The 21364-nt window shown below is 56.1% G+C and overlaps 7 protein-coding genes across 7 annotated transcripts; all 7 read left to right on the top strand.

The window, feature by feature from the left end:
- Positions 1-92: 92 nt before the first annotated feature.
- JKF63_00279 (uncharacterized protein) lies at positions 93-8174 on the top strand (the record flags this gene model as incomplete). The annotated part of the gene is made up of 1 exon (XM_067896331.1): positions 93-8174. The coding sequence occupies one exon, from the start codon at positions 93-95 to the stop codon at positions 8172-8174; it is 8082 nt and encodes a 2693-aa protein (XP_067752488.1).
- A 745-nt stretch (positions 8175-8919) lies between these two features.
- Positions 8920-10392, top strand: JKF63_00278 (uncharacterized protein; the record flags this gene model as incomplete). The annotated part of the gene is made up of 1 exon (XM_067896330.1): positions 8920-10392. The coding sequence occupies one exon, from the start codon at positions 8920-8922 to the stop codon at positions 10390-10392; it is 1473 nt and encodes a 490-aa protein (XP_067752487.1).
- Positions 10393-11984: 1592 nt separating this feature from the next.
- Positions 11985-14111, top strand: JKF63_00277 (uncharacterized protein; the record flags this gene model as incomplete). Its single annotated transcript, XM_067896329.1, has 3 exons — positions 11985-12099; positions 12301-13498; positions 13547-14111. The coding sequence occupies 3 exons, from the start codon at positions 11985-11987 to the stop codon at positions 14109-14111; spliced, it is 1878 nt and encodes a 625-aa protein (XP_067752486.1).
- A 1329-nt stretch (positions 14112-15440) lies between these two features.
- Positions 15441-15785, top strand: JKF63_00276 (uncharacterized protein; the record flags this gene model as incomplete). Its single annotated transcript, XM_067896328.1, has 1 exon — positions 15441-15785. One exon carries the CDS (start codon positions 15441-15443, stop codon positions 15783-15785), a length of 345 nt encoding a protein of 114 aa, XP_067752485.1.
- A 965-nt stretch (positions 15786-16750) lies between these two features.
- JKF63_00275 (uncharacterized protein) lies at positions 16751-17008 on the top strand (the record flags this gene model as incomplete). The annotated part of the gene is made up of 1 exon (XM_067896327.1): positions 16751-17008. One exon carries the CDS (start codon positions 16751-16753, stop codon positions 17006-17008), a length of 258 nt encoding a protein of 85 aa, XP_067752484.1.
- Positions 17009-17815: 807 nt separating this feature from the next.
- Positions 17816-19630, top strand: JKF63_00274 (uncharacterized protein; the record flags this gene model as incomplete). The annotated part of the gene is made up of 1 exon (XM_067896326.1): positions 17816-19630. One exon carries the CDS (start codon positions 17816-17818, stop codon positions 19628-19630), a length of 1815 nt encoding a protein of 604 aa, XP_067752483.1.
- Positions 19631-20887: 1257 nt separating this feature from the next.
- Positions 20888-21364, top strand: JKF63_00273 (uncharacterized protein; the record flags this gene model as incomplete). The annotated part of the gene is made up of 1 exon (XM_067896325.1): positions 20888-21364. One exon carries the CDS (start codon positions 20888-20890, stop codon positions 21362-21364), a length of 477 nt encoding a protein of 158 aa, XP_067752482.1.

Below are 21364 nucleotides of genomic sequence, written 5' to 3'. Positions count from 1 at the left end.
CCCTCCTACGTACACACACACACCCCAGCCTGTTCCTTTGTTTCAGTGCCACACCCACACACACAAAAAAAGAAAAAGACGCGCCTACATATATGAGCTCTATTTTTGTTCTGATTCGACCGCATGCGTGGTCACCGGCGGTTTGTGATCGCGTGCGCAGATGCATCACCAACGCTGGAGCGCGCATCGACGCAGAAGACACAGTCCCCTCGAACACATTGCTGTATACATCAACTTTGGAAAAGTACTTTGGCAGCATCCACTATTGGGCCATATCTGCGACGGACGCAGTCCTGCGCCACCCGCTCACCGCCCGGTGTAGCGTTGAAGAAGAGCAGGCCCCGTTTTGTGCGGCCGAAGAAGACCTCAAGTCTCTTTTCTATCAGCGCTACGGTGAACTCTGGGACACCGCCCTCGACGAAGGGCGGCTGCGCACGGCGCTTGATGTCATACAAAAAGACGACATCTCTGCTACTGAGTTAGCGTCGCGCTGTGCATCGACTGGCAAGGACGCCGTGCTTACACTGCCTTTGGGTCTGACCATCACGAGGCTCCTCACCTCGGGGGAAAAGGAATCCGCTGCGCAGCAACACTATGTCGTGAATGGCACCTACCCTGCGGAGCTGGAAGTGTTTCGGCAAGAGGGCGGCGGTGCGACAAGCACCACTACCTCTTGCTGGTGGTGCGCTGCCTCGTGGCCCTCGCTAGCCGGACGAAACACATCACAGAAGGAAACCGTGGAGCAAATCATTAAGCTGCCGCGTACGCTATCTGCGACAGTGTCTACGCCCCACGGCATCGACATCTTCACGGGGGCGCTGGAGACAGTGTCATGTCGCGTGTGTTGGATGAACACGCCGCTTCATTATGACTCATTTGTCCGGCTGCTGATCCAGCGCGGCCTACCACTCCCTTTTGTGGCCGCACTGCTGCGTGACCCCACGCTCCACTCGCATGGCCACTTCACGAGTGTATTTGACATGGTGGCTGGCAAAGACGACGACGATGTCGCTAGAGCTCTTACAGCGCTGTATGATAGGCTTCGCTTTCCTGACAATGCAACAGAGGATGGGAATGCACTAGACGGCTCTGCGGCTCTCTACGACTGGCAAAACGGTTGTTTCTCTGTGGAAGCAACGCCATCAGGGGCATCTGCTGAAAAATTTATCCCTGCTCGCACCCATGCAGTCGCACTAGTTCATCCTCGCCTCTGGTCCCGCAAAGAACTTGTTCAGTCCCTCGAACAACAGCTGAACGAACTCGAAGTGTGCATTGAGGCAGTACGTGAAGTCTCCGCGGAGGAATTGGTAGCAAAACTGGATCTCCATCACGGAGATGTTGCCCGCTACGCGCTGGACCAAGAGGCGCTCCGTCGTTTTGCCGTCGATGAGGACAAGACGATCGCCGCACAAGTGATTACCCGTTTCGAGAACAAATGCGGCGTGCCCTGGGAAATCGCCATGCAGGAGGGGCGTATTTGGAGCGCCTCCCTCGCCGAACACCTGCTTGGTGCGGAGCTGGCTGGCTCGTTATTGAAGCACTGCTGCGTCACCAGTGCGCATACGACGCACCAGCTCTCGCGTACCCTCTCAATCACAGAGCTCTCGCGAGAGGTGCTCATGACGCAGCTGAACCCAAAGTGCCCAATAGAGGCTGTCTCGTCGGCGAGAGACTGCACCAGCAGCTCTCGAGACAAAAGCAAAGGTGTCACGAAGGTCCACCGCCCCTACAGCCTCACCTCAGAGTCTTACTTCATCGTCAATGCCATGTATGCCCTCTACCGCAGAGACATCCTCGGGAAGCCCACGATCGCACGCGCACACGGAGGCGCCGCCGGACTGTTGCAGCTGTCGTGGCAAGACAACACAAAGCAGCCGGACACGGCTCAGTTGTGCACTCGTGTCTCCGAGAGCCTTCTCCGCACGCCAGAGCCGGGAAGCCGTGTTGCCTTCCAGGAAGGCCCTGACCAAGTTTCAGATACAGGAGACGCTGCCTCCTCCAAGGATGCTGTCACGGAGTCCGTGTGTGCGGCATACCCCTTTTTACAGATTATTAACGACGCCTTTAGTGCGATGCGTGCACGTCATCTCTGGTGGGGCATACCGTACGAGGACGATGTGATGAGCCGCGACCTGGTGTGCTCGCAGGGGCGATCGTGGCTGACACTCCACGAAATGCTCAGTGCGTCGATGCCAGAAGGGCCTATAATGCAGGAGGCAGTACTCGCGCTTCTGCCGCCGGTCGCCGCCACCGCAAAAACCATCGAACTAACACTGGCGACACTCGAAGAAAATGGCGTGGCCCTGGTTGAACAGGCAGATCTTTTCGGCAATGACGCCTTCGAGTACGTCTTCAGCGGCAGCACAGCGGCGGCAATGGCTCGGCAGCTCGCCCAGAAGAGCGGGGCTAGCTTGTGGGCAATGATGTCGGTGGACATGCAGGTCGACTTCAGGGCTGCTGCTCTTGCGCTTGCAGAAAGTGCCACTGAGGGTTTTACTCCCGACCGCCTATACGGTGGCTCTCTGGTGTGTTCCGCGCTGCGTATTCCTCCCGGCGGGCTCGAAGACGGATGGCGTCGTACCAAACCTCTCTGCGTCAGCGAAAACTGCTGGCTCGGGTACCTTGCCCCATACAAAGTATGGGTGGTGAACGGCCACATTCCGCTCCTGGAGAGCCGCTACCGCGCAGAAACAGCGCGCGTGCACCTGCTTCGGATTCAGTGGGACGCATCAACCGTCTCCTGGGACCAGATGCAGAATGCGCTCGTCGGCCAATGCAGCGACACCAGCGAAGGAAAGGGGGGGCGTTGCGGCAGCCCAGCCGCGGGATCATTGACCCAGCTGCTCTCCTCTATAGCCGACCGTAGCCCCTCAAATACGAGGCGTCTGGTAGGCGAGCCGCTGTACGTGTTCTCGGCGTCCACGTATCATGCACTAGTCGACGTGCTGCGGTGGCCGCGGGCTGGCTCAAGCGGACCTCTCAGCTCTGAGGTGGCAATGGAAGACTGGCTCATGAGGCAGCCGAACGTGCAGAGTCTGCTTCTGGAAGGCACATCCACACTCGCCATGGTGGTTCAGCAGGTGCGCGAAACGCTCGAAACGGCGCTGCCATTGTCGTTACCATTACAACAGCCTTTCTCATCCCCTCCTTGCTGGATGCTGCGCTTTGCCCATTTGCAGAGGGCCGTAGAGCTCCACTACGGCTTTATATGGCTGCATCCCTCTAGCACCACACCCGCCATCAGGAATGCTGTGCCAGAGCTGCTACTCGCACATGGGGTAGGTGTCCGCGCGAGCGGGGTAGTGCCGCTGGAAGTAGCCCTCCAAGGGGAGCTCCTGGACGTCTTGCACGACCCTTTCTTCAAGAATGCATACATACGCAAAGCCTCAGAGGTGCCCATCACAGACACCGAGGCGCGAACCTTCGCGCATCACTTCGACATGGACTGGATCAAGGCAGTGCAGCTCGGGATCGTGCTCAACGCGAAAGAGGCGGAGCAGAAGTACGGGACCGTGCACATGCTGATGTGGTGGGATAGTCTGACACCTGAGCATCAGGTGAAACTCTCCGACTCACTCTTTGTGGGTTACATGGCCAAGGAAGGTCTTTATGTGATGAACGTGCCGTACACCTACCGGCGCTCCCGCCTGCACACTGGCAGCCACGAGGTTGTCTGGTACGCTGTTGAGTGGAGCGCCGCGGCCATGTCGTGGGACGGCTTCCTGAAAGACGTCATTGGGGATGCGGACCCCGCTACCGCAGCTGCTGGCTCCCTGCGTCAGAACTTTGCCACGCACTGGACGCAGTACAGCCTGCCAGGGAAGCCGGACGAGATCGAGTGCGTGCTGCACGCCTCGGAGAGTCCCCTCGCTGCACTGGCTGAGCGATGTCGCTGGCTTGCTCAGTCGCCCACACAGGACCCGTACGGCCGCCGCCTCCTTCAGTCTGGGGTTTCTCTGTCGCTGCTGACGATGCTCCTCAACAATCCCAGCGTGTATAATCGAGCCACTGGTCTGATGATGGACGCATTCAAAATGCTGCCCCAGGAGGACACGCATGCACTGGTGCTGGAGCTGCGCAACGCCCAGTGCACATGCACTGCCATTATGATGCCGGATACCACACGGTTTGTGCCACCCTCCACGGCACTCGCAACACCCCCATCCCTGGTTGACCGGCACTCAAGGGAAGTGGAAGAGGAGGAGGAGGAGGATCAGGCAAGCCTAACAGCCCTCGAGGATCTGAGCACATTTTATCATACGACGCTCGCAAGCGGAATCGATCCTTTTGTGCAATGCGCCTTTGCAACGGCACACGGCCATGAGCTGTCCTCCCCCTCATCTGAGTGCTTTGCAGTCCTCTACCTGGACCCGACGTGCGTCTCTGAGGAATCAAGCACGCTCTCAGGCCACCGCGCTTTTCGCACCTTGCTTGAGCAGCAACTCCGCATCAATGGCATTCATGTTGTACACGAACGCGTTATACAGTGCGCCAGCGCGGCTGAAGCGTCCGTGCTTTATCGGTCTCATCATCACCGTCAGTACCGCTACGGCGTGGCCATACCAGCCACCGAGAGCCTCGACACCTCGATGCAGTGGCAGTTACGCTTCAAGCAGCGATTTGGGGTGCCCTATACGCACTCCTCAGTGACTCTGTACAACGCGGCTGAAATGTCGCGAAATATGCAAATCACCGAGCGCGAAGTGGCCTCTCTATGGCGCCGAAGTAGGCAGCACTACTCATACGACACAGTCGTCATGGGCGAGGGCTGTGTCATTCAGAAACTGCATCCCGGGAAGCCGTTTTACGTGATGAACGGCGATGTCATGGAAGCGGAGCACGAATTTGTGGCGGCGCAGTCCACCGTGGGTGTGCGAGTGTGGCTGCTTGCTTGGGACCCCGCCCGCGTGGACATGGGTTATTTACAGCTCCAGCGCCTCATTGCCGATCTGCAAGCACCGTCTGGTGTACTGCGACAGTGGTGGACATCGGGGGGCGGGGAAGAGGATCTCAGCCCTGCGTCAAAGTCCGCCACGGGGGACTCGGACTCTCCTCTCCTTCATGTCTCGGAGAGCTCCATAGCGGCGGTGCGGCAGCGGCAGTTGTGGTGGCAACTTCCGGTGTGGTCCGACCCAACGGTGGCAACCTGGATGGACGGCTCAATCGAGGATGAGGCAACACGCGGCAACGCCGTCATCGCGCCTTTGAGCGCTCACGCTGTGGCCTGGGCGTTGGGGGACCCGCTCATCTCCGTCGCAGCTCGCAATGACAACGGGCCTGTGTATCTCTGGGACACCGCAGTGGGTATGGGCACGCTCCACGCCGGTGACTGCATCCGGCGCTCCTGGGCAGCAGCCGTCGTCGCAGATGAGCGCAACGACGAAGGAATTCGCAACACCGCAGTGGTGACTTTGGCGCCGCAGGTAGCGACAAACAGCGCTGTTTGCCACTTGGTGCGCTCTGTGCTCCTCGAGAAAGGCCTCCGCATAGAGGCCCACGGCTTCATCGCCGACCACGGTGAAGACGCACCGACACCTAAGCTCCTGGTTCAATACCTGTACCCTGAAGACTGGCGCTACTCCATTGAGGACCCAAATGCGATTCAGCTGAACGCCGACGAGGCGGAGCGTGTCGCGCACACGTTCGGCACATCGTGGGAAGCGCTGCTTGACAAAAGCCAGCTACTGCCGGCCTCCTGGGCCACCAAGCGGCTAGGCGGGATGACGGCGCCGCATCTTCGTCTTTTCACCAAAACAGCGAAGAGTTCTCTCTGGGTGCGGCCGCATCTGCATGTCGCGCACCTCGCCGAATACGGCGTCTGCGTGATCAACGCCCACATTCCGTACCTCGCTCACACAATCGCAGCCACCATCAACGAGCAGCCGTTGCCGTACTACGTGGTATCGTGGAGCCCCAGTCTGTGGAGCTGGAAAGAGTGTATCACACAAGTGTTTGGCTCCTCAGAGCCCTCGCTAGCTGAGCCTGGGAGTATTCGTGGCCGCCTCCACGCGTCATGGCCAGCCCTCGGCTTGCACGCTGCACCAGAGAGGGCCGAAGGTGGCGGTGGTGGTGTGTGCGTGAGCGAGGGACCCCTGGAGAGCCTGCTTACCCGCCTCCACGTGCAATGGCCTCCGCTCGACTGTTTCGACAGCGACACTGCCGGTAGCTTTGTGCTCCAGCAGCAAGAGGCATCAGGTTCTCTGGCGCTGCTGCACGCATGGCTGCGCAACCCGGTCGTCACGTGCGATGGCTACAAAGCCGGTGTGTTTTCCCATCTCGCCTTCTGGGACACCCGAGAGCTTCTACAGTTCGCGGAAACTCTCGCAATGGCACGAAAAGAGACGTCACCGTCTGAAGCACCGGTGCTTCCCGCTCTCCTTGCCGCAGCACAAAACGCGCATCGCGAAGCCCAAGCGCGCCACGCTGCACAGGCGGTGTGGGAAAGGGCCCTACAAGGGCGCTACAACCTCCCTACGCTGTGCACTCCTACCGGAGTAGCAGACACGACTATTGCCCTATTCCCCGACAATGCAACGGAGTGCGAAATGCTGTACCGCAATAACGGCACGCTACTTTTCTTCAGTGATCAACTGGGCGCAACTCAGCGCGCGCAGTTGCGTCAACACCTTCTGCAGCACGGAATAACCGTCACGGCCGCGGCCAGGTGCGAAGAAGGCGAGCAAGAGTGCACGGCGGCCCTTCTTGATCGCCTGTACGCCACGGAAGCGTTCTTTGCGGATTGTCACGACCTCGCCGCGGTACTTTTAGAACGCGGTGAGGTGGCTGTCGTCGATCAAGACCGCTTCAACGCTGTCTTTCGTGAAGAAGTCCCGTGGTCAGGGCTGCTTGCACACTCGGCACTCTCACAAAAAGCGGAGCATGACGCACACGCGCACTTGGGGGCCTCAGCTAGCGACGAGCTGCACCAGCGCCCACGCATCTACAGTGCTGCTGATGCCATGAAAGTCTGGAATCTCACGCCCCACGAGCTGTGGACTGAGGTACGGCAAGGCGTGTCGATGCGAGTGTCTGAAGGGATTGAGGTGACGCGTCTCCCCTCCACGACGCACGGGCACACACGTGATGCCGATGGGCGCGCTGTGGTGTCTGACACAGAAACTTCCTGGAGGGGTCACTACGTGGTAAACGGTCTCTACGCCGCAGTTCGCGCCTCTCTGCAAGCGCCGACAACACAACCTGATGCGGGCGCTGCATCCCCCGTCCAAGCGCCCCCGCGCATGACTAAGTGGAATGTGAATTGGGACTCGCGGTCGCTCTCCTGGCACGATTTCTACCAGAACGTGATTGGCTACCCTGACGGCGCGCATGCTGCCTCGTCATCCTTCAACGCCTTCCTCACCAAGTCCATGATGAGCGCCAGAGAGTCGCAGGAAAGGAACAGCGATGAAGTCCCGTCCCCGCTGTCATGCGTGGGAGTAATGGCGGCATCAGGGCCGCTGGCTGCGTTCGCTGTCCGTCGCTATTGGTCATGGAATGCGAACCATCACGACGTATACCTGCCTGATCCATTTCTGCGTGCGGTGGTGGTTGCTGGTATGGACCATGACGTGGTCTTGAACGAGGGATGGCTTTTCAACCCCGTCATGGTAGTGGCGCCGGGGAAGCGCATGCGTCTCTTTGATTGGACGCGGGGCTGCGACACACTAGCAGTGCTCGATTGGATGCACACTTGCGAACAAATGCCCACCGGCATCTTTACAGCGACAACCGCGGCGCGGAATGCCGCAGGGAAGCCGTCTCACGATTTAGAACAACGCACCGACACTGTGGCGCCAACAGCCGCCGCCCAGCGGTGTCCTCCACCCCCGCCACCACGATTGAAGACCCACTTGCAGACGGCGTGGGTGCGTGATGCACTGCTACACGCCAGAACGGATGCAGAATATGAGGCACTCTGGCAACACTACCGCACCCTCGGCGCTGCTGCAGCCGTAACGCTAGCAGTAGCAGAGGAGGCGGCGCCGAGGTGCACGATAAGTAACACCATTCCCTTTGCACTCTTTTACCGCGACTTCAAGTCTCTCGACAAACTCGGCGTCCGCTGCATAAGCCAAAGATTGAAGCATCTGTTCATCGACATCGAAACGCGGAGACGTGGGTGCATGTCCTACGCAGAGCTTACTCACGCCCTCACTCTCTACCACTCATTGTAGACATTCGACCACAACCACACGCCAATCATACTTCGTGTAGAGGTGCCTCACTCCCTCTCCCCCCCCCTCCCCCCTTCCGCTCGGGCCACCTGTTCGTAACCTAATGGTGTATCGTGTATGTTTCTTGCGTGTGAGAGACGTGTCTGCCTCGCGAATATATCATGTAAATATATATGTGTGTGTGTGTGTGTGTGTTTCTGACATCGGTATTCCTCGCTGTTCCACACACTTGTTTGCTTGATTCGTGGCTGTTGTTTCACTGTGTGTATATAGCACGTCTGAATAATCAGACTTTCATGAGGATGTCGACGCCCTCCGCCCTCATCTCCCTCGTCCACGATTCCATACGGACCACTCCTTCTTGGAGTAAGTATAATACGTGCACGCTTATTCCGCCGATCCCCACCCTCCACTGTTTTGATGTACCATGAGAAGAGACCGTCTTCGCACCTTCACAAAAAACAAACAAGAGATCGGTCTTGACATGGGTCAGCAACTCTAATTGGTCCCTCTCGCTTTGCCATTTTCCCCTCCCCAGGGGGGGGGGTCTGCGTTGATGGGAAGGATGCGAAAGCTGCAGCACACGGCGACCTAACGCGCTCCGCTCCCCGTTCCCACCTCCCTGCCCCTCATCTCCATCCTCAGCCACCGCCACCACCACCACCCCCGCCTTTTTATGAACACCATCCCTGCGTCCTTTCACTTATTTTCTCTTTTTTTTGACTGTATCAGTGTAGACACTGAGATGTCCACGGCGCCCATCTTCCAAGACCCCCACTGCGCGCCATATAGCCAACAGCTGCAAAGTCACTTTGAATCGCTTCTCCTCCTCTTTCTCCGCAACTTTTGTGCGGAAGGAGCAAACCCCACCGGCAGCGGCTACCGCGCCTCTCACCTTCAAACTATTGCCCAGACCTTCTATGTGATGCAGATAGTGCTGTGTGGTGCCGCCTTGCAGCGAGGGCAAGGGACGTCTAACTCGCTCCTGGCGACAAGCGAAGCCACAGCAAACCTCAGCGTGTGCACAGAACGTGACTTGTACTACCGCAACCCGCCACTCTTTGCGCCGCAAGGTCAGCGTGCGGCCCACGCAAGTGTCGAGCGGCTGTGCAGCTGGCTAGAAGTTATGGCACGTGTCCCTCGTGAACAGCGGGCCGACGAATCGGTGCTGGCGTCACTCTTTCGAAACCCCCACTCTCTTCTCTTGCGCCTCTTGAAGGGGACCCGGGGTGCGGCGTCACGAATACCCCTCTACACACGCGAGTCGCTAGGCATTACAGCCGCTGGCAAGAGTCTCTTGGTCGGCGCATTGATGCTGGAGATGTGTGATCCATTCGAACTGATTGACGTCTCCGCACGCGGCTCTGTAGGTATCACACTGACTCACTCCCTCGCAGCCCGTATGGTGGGGTGTCGAGAGTCTGGGTGCTGGCGAGCAGCACGTGACGGTGGTCCATCAAGCCACTCATGTAAGCTTGTGTTGATAGAGAAGGAAAGCACGCACCATGCTTTAATACAGTCTATGGTGAAGAGCGACGCGCATCATATGCACTCGCATGTGCTTCTCTGCACCAAAGGGTACCCGTGCGTTGCGGCGCGGCATTGGCTGCGCCGTGCTCATGCTCTTTGGCCCGCTTTGCAGCTTTACGTCATGGTCGACGGGGACCCGCATGGGCTGTGCATTGCTCTAACCCTCATGGGGCTGCTTGGGTCCAAAGGATCCCCCGCACCCGCGACGTCCCTGGAGCCCAAACCCACCCGGCCCTCCTCTCCCCCTGGCCCTACGCCCGCTTCTGCCGCAACAGCCAAGGTAAAAGAACTGCTTCCGCTGCGCTTCCTCGGCGTTTGCCCTTCCCTCTTGTGGGGCCGCAATCTCCATAGCAGTGCGCCGCTCAGCGCCGACCCCTTCAGTGGCCCCACCTCCTCAGAAGGTACCCCTCTTACAGCCGATGATGTGCAGGTGTTGAAGCGGATTTCTGCAACCGTGCAAGCCACATTAGCATCGACGTCAGAGACGTCAGACAGCGCGACACGACCGCAAAGGTGTGACACAGCCATCGTTCGCCACACACTGCAGCACATACTAAGAGAGGCAGAATGGATGCAGCGATCCCAGATCAAGTGTGAGCTCCAACTCGCCTGCTGTCCCCTTGGTCCACTGACGTTCATGAAGCACCACGTGCAGCGGTGCGATGCTGAGCTAAGCGAGGTACGCTAAGCAGTCGTGTGTCTGTGTGTGTGTGTGTGTCTGTGTGTGTGTGTGTATTTCTTTGTGTATGACTTGGTTCTGCTTAACCCCACTGCTGTATTTTTTGTTTTCTCATCAATTTCGTCTACTCCGCAAACCTGAAACATGTGCATCATGGGGTCACTCATGGGAACTGCAGCGCCTCTGTGCACCACGAAACCCCGGTTCCCTTTTTTTTATGGGGGTCGTTCTGATACGCACCGAAAAAGGGGGAGGGGGGGAACAGACATAAGAAGAAACCGTGATTCAACCATTAGCCGCATTCGGCATCCCGCACCGCCCCTCGCCAATCACCTCACTGGATGTACTTCCTTCTCCCTTTACTGCACGCCACCCTCCCTGGACTCATTCTCTCATGCATACGTGCAGCTACTGCAAAGGTATTGGCTGCCCAAAACTAAGGCGTCTGGAGTTTCGTGCAATATCGTATGTCTGCGTACGCCTCTCCCGCTCCTCCTCAAGCGCACCAATAGACTCGCACCAACAGAAAAAGGGGGAGAAGATAAACCGACCTGTGCATCATTTTATATCAGCAACCGCTTCCACATTGTGTGCGTGCGTGTGTGTGGCGTTTGTCGCGCACCCTCACACGGGTATCCGGCACGAACGACGCCCGACAACGCACGGCCGGCTCAACTACGAAAAGGAACAACAGGAAAAACCAACTCCTTGACGACCCCTAGTACTTGGGTGAAAACAAAGACCTATTTTTTTTTTCATCCTTGGCAGGCGCATACAAACCGGAGCGCCCGTTCTTCCTATCGACGTGTCCGCCACCCACCGACCCCACCAACTCTGGTCACGTCTTCTGTGAGTGTATGCTCTTCCTCTTGTTCTTACAGGAGAGAAAGCAAAACGACCCTCTCTTACTCGCGCTGAGAAACAGGTAAATATACACACACACACACGCATACTCAAGCATACAAGCATACATCTTCTTTTTTCACTGTCGCTGCAAAAAAAGAAAAAACGGTATCACTTAGATAGTCACGAACATCTTTGTTTTTTTTTTCACTTCTTCCCCATCTTAGTTCTGGTATAGTTGTAGTGGTGGTGGGTGTCGTTGCCCCTCTCACACCCCTCTCCCTCCCTTACGTTTTTACTTTTTGTGCAGACACCGCCGCTCTTTTTTTTTGTCCGTCTCTCGAAGGAATCCTATACGCTCTCTGTTATAAAGAAGTTGTCCTTGGTGACAGTGTCTCCCTCTCCTACGAGCCTCGACTCAAAAGACAGTTTCGATTTTGTTTTGCTTTTTGTTGTTTCGCGTTGTGAAAAGCGCGCCTGAGTGTGTTACCGGGGAGTGATTGTCGTCTACAGCCTTTTTTGTTATTTTTTTTACTTGAGGAAAGTGTGCGCCTGTGTTTCTCAAGCTGTTCCACAACCACACGCGATTGGCAAGTGTCTCGTACATCATGTCTGTTGCCCATGCATACTCCCGGCATCGCGACGAGCCGTTCTGGCCGTCGCCGCGGCGGGGCTACTATGAGGAAGACCATCACCCACACTTGAGCAGCGAGCGAACATATCGCTCGGCGCCCCATCAGCGCCATTCGTCGTCGTCAATGAGGCCGCACAGCAGCAGGAGCGGGTCAATCACACGCAAAGTACTTAGTCGCGCGTCACGAGAGCCGCAAAGCCACCGCAGAGAGGACTACACTCCAGGGGACGGGGTGCCGCCTCTGCGTCGGCAGAGCACGCAGCCACCGCGCCACCGCACCTCACCCTCATCGCACAAGAGGGACCAAGAGAGAGACGTTGTGTACCACCGGCGACGTGTAGATCAAACGAGTCCTCGTCGTGCCACTCCGTTGCGACACGCTTTAGGCGCCGCTCTCCCGGTTGATCATCTTGAACGAACGCCCCCGCATCGCTCCGCACGCCGTAGCCGCCACCAACACGAACCGGCGCATTTTGGCCATGACAGCCTGTTGCGCAGCCTTGACGGAGATCACCGTCGCTTATACAGACACACTCGCAGCCTGAGCAGACCAACGCGCTCGCCTATCCGCCTGGAGAGCCGCACCTCATCCTTACACAGGCGCCAGCCTGCATCTACCGAGCCGCACATGCCCAGCTCCCAAAGCAGTTCCCAGCACCACCGGCACTTGGGCTTAACAACCTCGACAACCTTTGTGCCAGTGACAGAGGCACCACACCTGCAAGACACGCTACAGTACCGCAGCTTCCCTCATGCGGAACTGGCTGCCAAGCGTAAGACAACCCCACACCGCTCCTACCGGCACCACTTTTCAAAAGTGGGTCCCAACGCAGAGAGGGAAGCCCAAAGCTCACGTCGGCATGCCAGCGCACACCACAGTCATAGCCAGCGACGAGGTTCCAGGCACCACTCCGAGCGATCCCATCGCCATCATCGCACCTCAACTCCTGCTTCTGTGGACGAGAGAAGCCGTTCCTCGTGTCACACTCCCCACGTGCGCCCACTAGAGGTGCCCTACGCGGTGCCGCCGCCCCAAGCAGGGTCCGCATATGTTCGCCGTGCAGCCAACAATCACATAACTGGTCGCCCTCGCTCTGGCTCCTGCATCGAAATAATTAGCGTTCACTCGAAAGGCGAGGGTTCGACTAACGGTTGGACGCACTCCCGCTCGAGCGTCCCCCACACCCCACGCCGGCTTCAAGACAACGGCCTGCCGGTGGTGATCCCCAGCCCACAAAGGCAGCACATAATGGAGCGCATCGACTCTACCCGCCTCTGGCTGCACAAGATGAAAGAAGACGTTCAGAAGGAACACGAGCTTCAGCGAAAAGAGGATTTCTCGAACGAGCGTGCACCTCGACACAGCGCGCGCAAGGAGCACCGTGAGGCAACCCCACGCGCTGACAGAAGAAGGTCGGACCGCACATCGTCCACGCGCTCGCGCCGTCGTGCGAGCGCGGAAACCCGTGCAGTCTCCTCTCGACCCGCGAGCGCAGATGCTCGAGTTACAAAGATCCAGTCCAAGTATGACACGAGTCCCCCAAAGTCCTTCTCAGGTGTGTCAATCCACTCAGTCGAGCAGCCAGCGCCGTCAAAACATGAGAAACGTCACCGCAACCGCAGTCGCGCAGCCTCCACGACACCGCACAGGGCAAGAGGCGAGGAAAGCAGCCGTCGGTCTGCGAGGGCGCCACCGGCTTCCACATCCACTCCTCACACCGCAGCCTTAGGCCGGGACTTGGAGACAGAAGTCATGGACAGCAACAACGGCTCTCGTCAGGGGGATTCGCACCACCCGATCTCCTTTGTGTCCTTTTTAGATGGCAGCAGGTTCGACAGCACTGCGAGCCTATGCCAGTACAACGCCACCCTCGCCGAGAGCCTCAGCGACGAGCACCTGGACATATTGCGCTCTGCCGTGTTCGGCAACAATGAAGACGCGTTTGCAGAGCTGCTCTACGGTGATGAGGTCGAGGCGGAAGTCGCTGCTGTTGCCGAAACGAGGAGCCACCGCGACGATCCAACGGCGCAGCGCGAACTTGTTGCGCTCCAGCAGGCAGTGGCTCGTCGATTCAACAAGAAGTGTGCCAAAGCACTCAAAATACTCTTGGCAGCAAAGGGTGGTCTAGCAGAGGCGGTGCAGGTGGCTGCTTCCCAGTTGGGGCATCAATCGTATCAAGTGAACCAACCAGCAGCCGCTGCGACGTCAGGCCGTAATGGTGAGGGGCCCGTTCCTGGAAAAAAAGAGTAGAGGCACACTTCTCCTGTCTTCTGCAAATACGGTGAGCCCGTTTATGCGAAAGCTCGCTTTGTCGACGCCGTCGTCGTACTCTGAAGGATTCCTTTGTGAAGGCAACTTGACAGCTTCCTCTCTCTCTGCCCCTTCACCCCCCCCCATTCCTGCCTCCTAAAACCGCCCCACGCGCACTGCGCGCGTTGTGCTCTCCACGACTTTGGCGAGGGTGTTGTTGATGCGACTTTTTTTTTCCTTCAATAGAGGTCTACCCTCTCTCTTTGTACACGTTCACTAGGGGGGTGAACCCATAGAGGAGGAGTAGAGGAGGGCGGGTGCTCACAATAGCAAGCAAAGGCTGAGGCTGATGGAAGGTGCCGTATCGCTGGCCCCCTCTCATCTCTCTCTCTGTCTGTGGGTATGCTGTTGTTTGTTTGTTTTTTGTGTGTGTAAGGGGAAAGGAGGGGGTCTCTGTGAAAAAGCAAACTCATGCTGTTGCTGTGTTCGGCTCTTCACTGCGTCACGCCCACTAAGGATTCTCGAAGCGACCCTGGCGGAAAAAGGTTGTCAGTTACACTGGCTGTGGAGGGAGCCCAGTGGTGTGCAGAGAAAAGGCGAATCATTGAAAAAGTCAAATACTTCTCTGCGTGTCGGTGCGTGTGCGTGTGCGTGTGTGTGTGTGTGTGTGTGTGTGCAGTTCAGTAACGGCATTCGCTGTTGACTGCACATGTCGAGTTCAACAACGACTAAAAAAGGAAAGAGAGGAAGGAGTCAAAGATGTTTACATCCCAACCGCACGATGGATTCCTCTCTCACCATGTGCGTATATGTAGTGCCGTGAAACTGGGGAGCTGCTCAGAAACCACAGGGTGGCACCCGCTCATCATCAGGACGTCACCACGCCTCCAACCAAAGCAAAGCGAATATGATGTTGCGTGATCATCTTCGCCCATGTCAAGGATTTCCTCTATGTTTCTCAATCAACCCCTCTTGGGCAACTTTACCACCATTTTTTGCGTGTCTGGCCGTGGGGGGGAGGGAGGAGGACCTGGTTGGTGTTCTCTTACCCCTGCACTCTAACGCGCTGACGTGTTCATTACCAATTCACACAACCATCTACGTGGCAGCTGTCCAACGACTTTCAGGTGTTGAACAAAAAAAAACGAAATAACGAGTGCTTGTCGAACCTTTTTCCACGCAGCGGATCTGGTGGGATTATATCGATGTTATCTCTGTAGTCCCAATATCACCTTTGTTATCGATAATATATTTTTTATTGCGATCAATCGCCTATTCGTTTGGTGTGAGGAGTGCACTCCACCCACCATTGCCGTGACTCCGACAACGATGGCACTGACATTATCTATTCTCTCACGCCGCGGGTACGTGTGCAGTACAGGAACACTCCTCCTCCTCCTCTGCGTAATCTGCCTCGCGTGCATAACCTCTTTTTCCGATGCCGCCTCCACAGAAGATTCGCAGATCACCTGCTCCTACTGCCAGGAACGCGGCTACGCCTACATGTGCAACGTAACAATGAGTAGCGGCATCTGCTTCACCTACTCGGGTGAGATGACGTGCAGCAAGGAAAAGGGCTGCGCGTGTTGCCGCTCAGTCAGCGCTGCCGGCTGCACATTCTGCAGTATGGAGGCTGAATGGGACGCGTACGACGACAGTGATGACGATATTTGAGCGTCTATTTCCTCCTCTCTCTTGCGCTCCTCCCCCCTCCCCCTTCTCATTATGCTGACGTGTGTTTCTCTGCGATCATGTACAAGTACCATCGCTCTCTTACCTAAGCTTGACATACGAAGACACAACGAGATGCAAGGGAAGTTGGCGTAGGAGAACCAAATAAAGCACAGCATTGGCGGCCTGTGAACAGGAAAGATATTTTTAAAATGCAACCGCACCTCTCCTTCCACGTGAGGCATACCCCAAGTCTAGACATCGGCTTCCCCTTTCCTCTTCTGGAGGGAGGGGGGGTACCCTGTGGGGTGTATCGACCCTTTCCATGAGTTAGCAGCACGGTGATTTTTTTTTGCCTTCTTCAGCCCCACCCTGGTCCGTTATGACTGGAGGACCACACCTCAGTGTGGCAGGCCAAGTCAGAGCGATGTGTCGCCACGCATGCCGCGGCGATCAGCTCCCGGATGGTGTTGCGTCGCAGCGACCCGCGGTGGTGCGCTCGTTTGTGCCACCAGTATCGATGGCCAAGGTACTAGCCGCCTCGCCCCGAGCACATCTGCCCCATGCCATGGCTGAGTGTGGTGTTTTGGCGCATGTGTCGTGTGGCTGAATGAAACCGCTGCATATAAAAAAAAATCTCCTCTGATAACCTCACTTTCGCTTACCCATCCACGTCCCTCCTCCCGCTGCACTGGTTGCTCTCTCTCTCTTTGCTGCTTATGTTTGTGTCTGTGTGCACATTTTCTTTACACAAAATTGTGGTAGTGCTGCAGCGCACCTCGTCGGTGCTCCAGCAAAGCCCCCCAAAGTAAACCCACACCCCTTGCGGCGAGAAGGAGAGGGGCGATACACTGTGGGGAACAGGCTATTGAAAAAAAAAGAACGCCTTACAAGGTTCTCGTGAGCGCTTCGAGTATTCACACACCCCACACATTTCCAGCCTCCCCCTCCTCTCCCCTCTTTCATTAATGGACTCAGCTCACTCTTCACTCGACTCTGAGGCTTTCCAGCCCCAAAAAAACGCACCAAGCACTCCCGTTACCGGGCAACGCGTCACACTCAATGCCAAGCAGGCTGCCTCAAACAACACAGCTGATCCCAAGGCAGCTGAGGTTGTTCGGGTCTCTCTCTTCCCCGAGCGAGTCGTGACGCTGCGCTGTACTAGCGACGCCTCTCCCGGATGGAACGACGTGGTAGAACAGAATAACCGGCGGTTCGATTCCTGATGTCGCTAGCATGCAGCCCTCGGCATGCAAAAGAGTGGCGCCCCACGGCTTGAGGAGCCGCAGCGACCTTGTGATGGTGCAGGTACTCGATTTTTCACTCATTTGGAGTAAAGGGCTCGTGTGCGAAGGTGTACATGATTGTGTGTGTGTGTTCCTTCATAAGCCCTGCTGCTACTCATATGTTACAGTGAAGTGCACAATAGCAAAAAAAATACTACTTTTCTGACAGGGGGCGTCCAAAGATGAGAAACTTGGGTGTATGTCTTTTTTTGTACACCCTATGTTCTGTATTCGTTTCCACACACACACACACACTCTACCCCCCTCCCTCTTCCAACTCAACCCGACCCATTCTCGCTGTCACTATCACAATACCCTCGCATACATCCCCCATCACCGCCATCACTAGACCCTTCTTGTAAAACGCACATTTCAAAAAAAAAAAGAGAGAGTTCGCATCTTTTTTTTTCTGTGACTGATTTGCCGACGCCGTCATCCCCCTCCCCCCCCCCTCCTTCTCCACTTCCCCCTTTAAAGTCCCCTTGTTTGGTTTCTTCATTGCGGCTCGCCACATTTTTCCCTCCTTTTTTTTGTTCTGCATCCCCGTGTGTATTTTTGGTTTCTTTCTCGGGTAGTGTACTGAGTGACACCATAGAACTAATCTACGCTCATTCTGTTTCTCAGAGGGAATACATTCCCCAGTCTGCTCTCTCTCGCTCGCTGTCTTTTGTCGAGTCTCTCAACTGGTGGAGCATCGCTCCTGCGGCGTTGTGTAAGCACACATACATTGGGTGTCCTCTGCAAAAGATGATCGAGGGTCTCAAGCACACGTTCAGCCAAACCAAATACGTCGCCCACCGTGCGGCATGTGGTTCACACGTGATTGATGAGGTGAAGCGCTTCCGTGCACTCGTGTGTGTGTTGTTCTGCAGCATCTGCGTCTCACTTGTGTACGCCTTTGATCTCTTTAGTGACCAGTTCCAAAGTCGCTTCAATCTCTCCGATGGGGACCTCTCCACGATCAGCACCGTCGGCGTTGTGTTCTGCTATTTTGTGATTCCGTATGGCGTATTGTACGACCACATCGGTCCTCTGCCATTGCTTGCGATTGCCTGTGGAATGGGATGCATAGGCTGCCTTGGTCTCGGCCTGATTTTCGACGGCAAAATCAAGGGCAACACCGCCACCATATCCGTTTTCTACGCACTCATGAACACGTGCAGCGGTCTCTTCGACGCCGCATCGATTGTCACGCTGGTGGAGCTATTCCCGCGCAACCGAGGTCCTGTCATCGGTTTGGCCAAGGTGATGACGGGTCTCGGCAGCTCTGTCCTCTCCTCCATCAATCGAGGCTTCTTCTCAAACAACATCAGCGGCTTTATCTACTTTATCATGGCCCTCACAACGGCTGTCTCGCTGATGGCGATGCTCCTCATCGCGCTGCCACCGTACTTTGTAAACTGGTGGCGTGCTCGCAACAAGACAGAAGAACAAATCGCCGCCCTGACGTCCCTAAAGAGTATCTACGCTCAGAAATTCGTTCCGACGCGCCGCATTGCGTACGGCTATGTTGTTGCGGCCTGCCTCGTCATTTTTTTTTCGACCACAGCCCCGATGCTCGCGTACACAAATGTGTCCCAATCCGGCAGGGCTGTAATCGGTGCCATTACGGTGATGCTCTGCATGTCATACTGGATAATGGCGATGCCTATTCGCTGGTTTGGTGGTGTGAACGAGTTGGCTGAACAACAGTACAGCACCTTGGACGACACCGAAAGCGAGGTTGTGGGTGCAAACGTGAAAAAGTCGAATATTCTGACCTCTGGTGATCTGCTGGAGATCGACAACGAGCCCCTCAGCACGTCCCCTCTCAGTCACGTGGAGGCTGTCATCGAGGATGGTCCTCAGGATCCGCGCTACGGTGGGACGATCTGGGAGACACTCGTGCGCCCTGACATTTGGCTCATCCTCATCGCGTTTGTCTGCCAGGGCGCCCTCGGTACGATTGTGACGTACAACGGCGGCACTATCTACGTCGCCCGCACCGCCCGCCCGCGTACTGCGGAACTGGGCTCTCTCTACACTGCTCTGATTGGTGTGGGCAGCGCAGTCGGTCGCATCTCGGTGGGCCTGTTTGAGGCGTATGTGCAGCACCAGGACACGGAGAACCGCAAAGTTCTCGTGACGATCGCCTTGCCAGTCGCCCCGATCATTGCCACAATTGCCGGTGTTCTGATCCTTGTGCTTCCTGGTGACGCCCTCCTCCTTCCGTACATCCTCGTCTATTTTGAGGAGGGTGTCTTCAACGGCGTTCGTGCGCTCATCTTTCCGTGTATCTTTGCCAGTCACCATGGCATCCTATACAACATAAGCTTTTGCACCAACGTCATTGGCGTCATCTGCTTCAATCGCTTCCTTTTTGGACTCACCGTCGACAAGGAGCGCGAAAAGATGGGTCACACAGTGGAGCAGGGATGCACGTCCCGTGCGTGTATTCAGACACCCATCATCATCATTACGTGCACGGCGGCCCTTGCGGTGGTGCTGGCGACTGTTGTGCACCTTCGCTACACCCGCTTCGTGGCGCGGTGCCGCAAGGCTTCGAAGAACACTGCTTCGTAGGCGCAGCCCAAGCGACAGTCGCAGAGGAGGGGGCTTGCGCAGAAAAAAAACACGGAGAAGGTGCCTTACGCTTATGTGTATGGGCCATGTGCCCACGCCCTTCGCTTGTCTCCGTAGGGCTCATGTGCGCCATCTCTCGATTCTCTCTGGTATGTGAGTTTCCTTTTCTCCGTCACTAACTAAAAAATGGGGTGGAAGGGACAACTTCTTTGTGTGTGTGTGTGTGTGTGTGAGGGATGAGGGAGGGGGGAGGGGGGGGGGTAAAAGGGCCACCGGTGGTTTTGTCACCAGAAAAACACACGTCCACAAGTTACTTCGTGCACACTCAGTAATTTGTTTTGTTCAGGTTTTTTTCTTTTTTTGCTCTGTTGTTCATATCGCCTCTCTTATCTATTCCCTCTTCCTTTGGAGTCTCTTCCCCTGTCTGTGAATGTGTACCAAGTGTGTGCGTGGCGCCTTTTCTTAGACTGGATTATCCTCAGCACCCACACACCCACATGGCCTCTCTCTTTTTTCTCCCCACCCACACACCCACCCACTCGAAAATACATATATTTTTTTATATATAATGTATACATACACCACACTCGTTTCCCCCCATCTAGTTTTATCCTTCCCCCGCCAAGCACTCACACACAATCAAGAGTTGCGGAAAGAGGACAACGGGGGAGAGATAAGACAGAACTTGTGAATGTCTTTTGGAGCACTCGAACCTTTGAAGACTACACAGGAAGGGGGGATGCTTCACATGCATATATATATGTGTGTGTGTGTCCTCTTTGACTTTTCTTTTGTCAGCGCTAACCCCTCCACTCTTTTCCCCCTTCTTAACTATTTTGGTCGATTTTGTTTGTAGTTGTCTTTTTTTTCTTCGGTTGGACTCTCAGTTTTCTCCTGGAATGATGCAAGCGCTTTGTCGTGTGTATGTACGTGTGTCTGTACGTGTGTCTGTGTGTGTGTGTATCATGCGGCAAACACTGCTGTTTGTGAGATGGCCGTGTCGCATCGTAAGGGTTTACACTCTCAACACCATCTTCAATCAAATGTCCTTTGAGACTCCCCACTCACCCACCCTCCCCCTCTCCCCGTCTCTACCTCTCGTTCCTTTTTATGCTTGGATATATATTGTGTTTGAAAAAGAAACACGCACACTCATACACCCCACACACACACACACACGCACACACACATAGTCGCCGAAGCGCACCAATCACCATACACCAACACAATCTTCGAAAAAAAAAACGGAGTAAATCCATGTCTTCTCCAGCCGTAACCGTTCGCCGCGCTCAGCGCGGCGACACTCAGTGCATGTACAACCTGATTATGGAGCTGGCTCTCCATGAGCGGGCACCTGAGTCTGTGATTGCGACCAAGGAAGAAATGGAAAAAGAGGGTTTCGGTGAGCGACCTCTCTGGTACGCCTTTGTGGCGGAACTCAAAGAGGTTGAAGATGTGGAGCCGCGGGTGATTGGAATGGCTCTCTACTACTACAGGTACTCCACCTGGCGAGGGCGCATGCTTTACCTCGAGGACTTTGTTGTCACAGAGTCCCATCGCGGCATTGGCGCAGGTAAGATGCTTTTTGAGCGTGTTGTCCAGCAAGCTAAGGAAGAGGGCTGCCATGGCATGGTGTGGCAGGCGTTGGCCTGGAACACACCAGCCATCGAGTTCTACAAGAAGTACGACGCCGAAATCGATCATGGTTGGGTGAACTGCATGCTCAAGTTTTAG

Source organism: Porcisia hertigi, chromosome 36 (genome assembly GCF_017918235.1).
Source record: "Porcisia hertigi strain C119 chromosome 36, whole genome shotgun sequence".
Lineage (NCBI taxonomy): Eukaryota > Euglenozoa > Kinetoplastea > Trypanosomatida > Trypanosomatidae > Porcisia > Porcisia hertigi.
The sequence above is the reverse complement of the archived record's forward strand: the minus strand, read 5'-3'. Positions and strand labels throughout refer to the sequence as shown.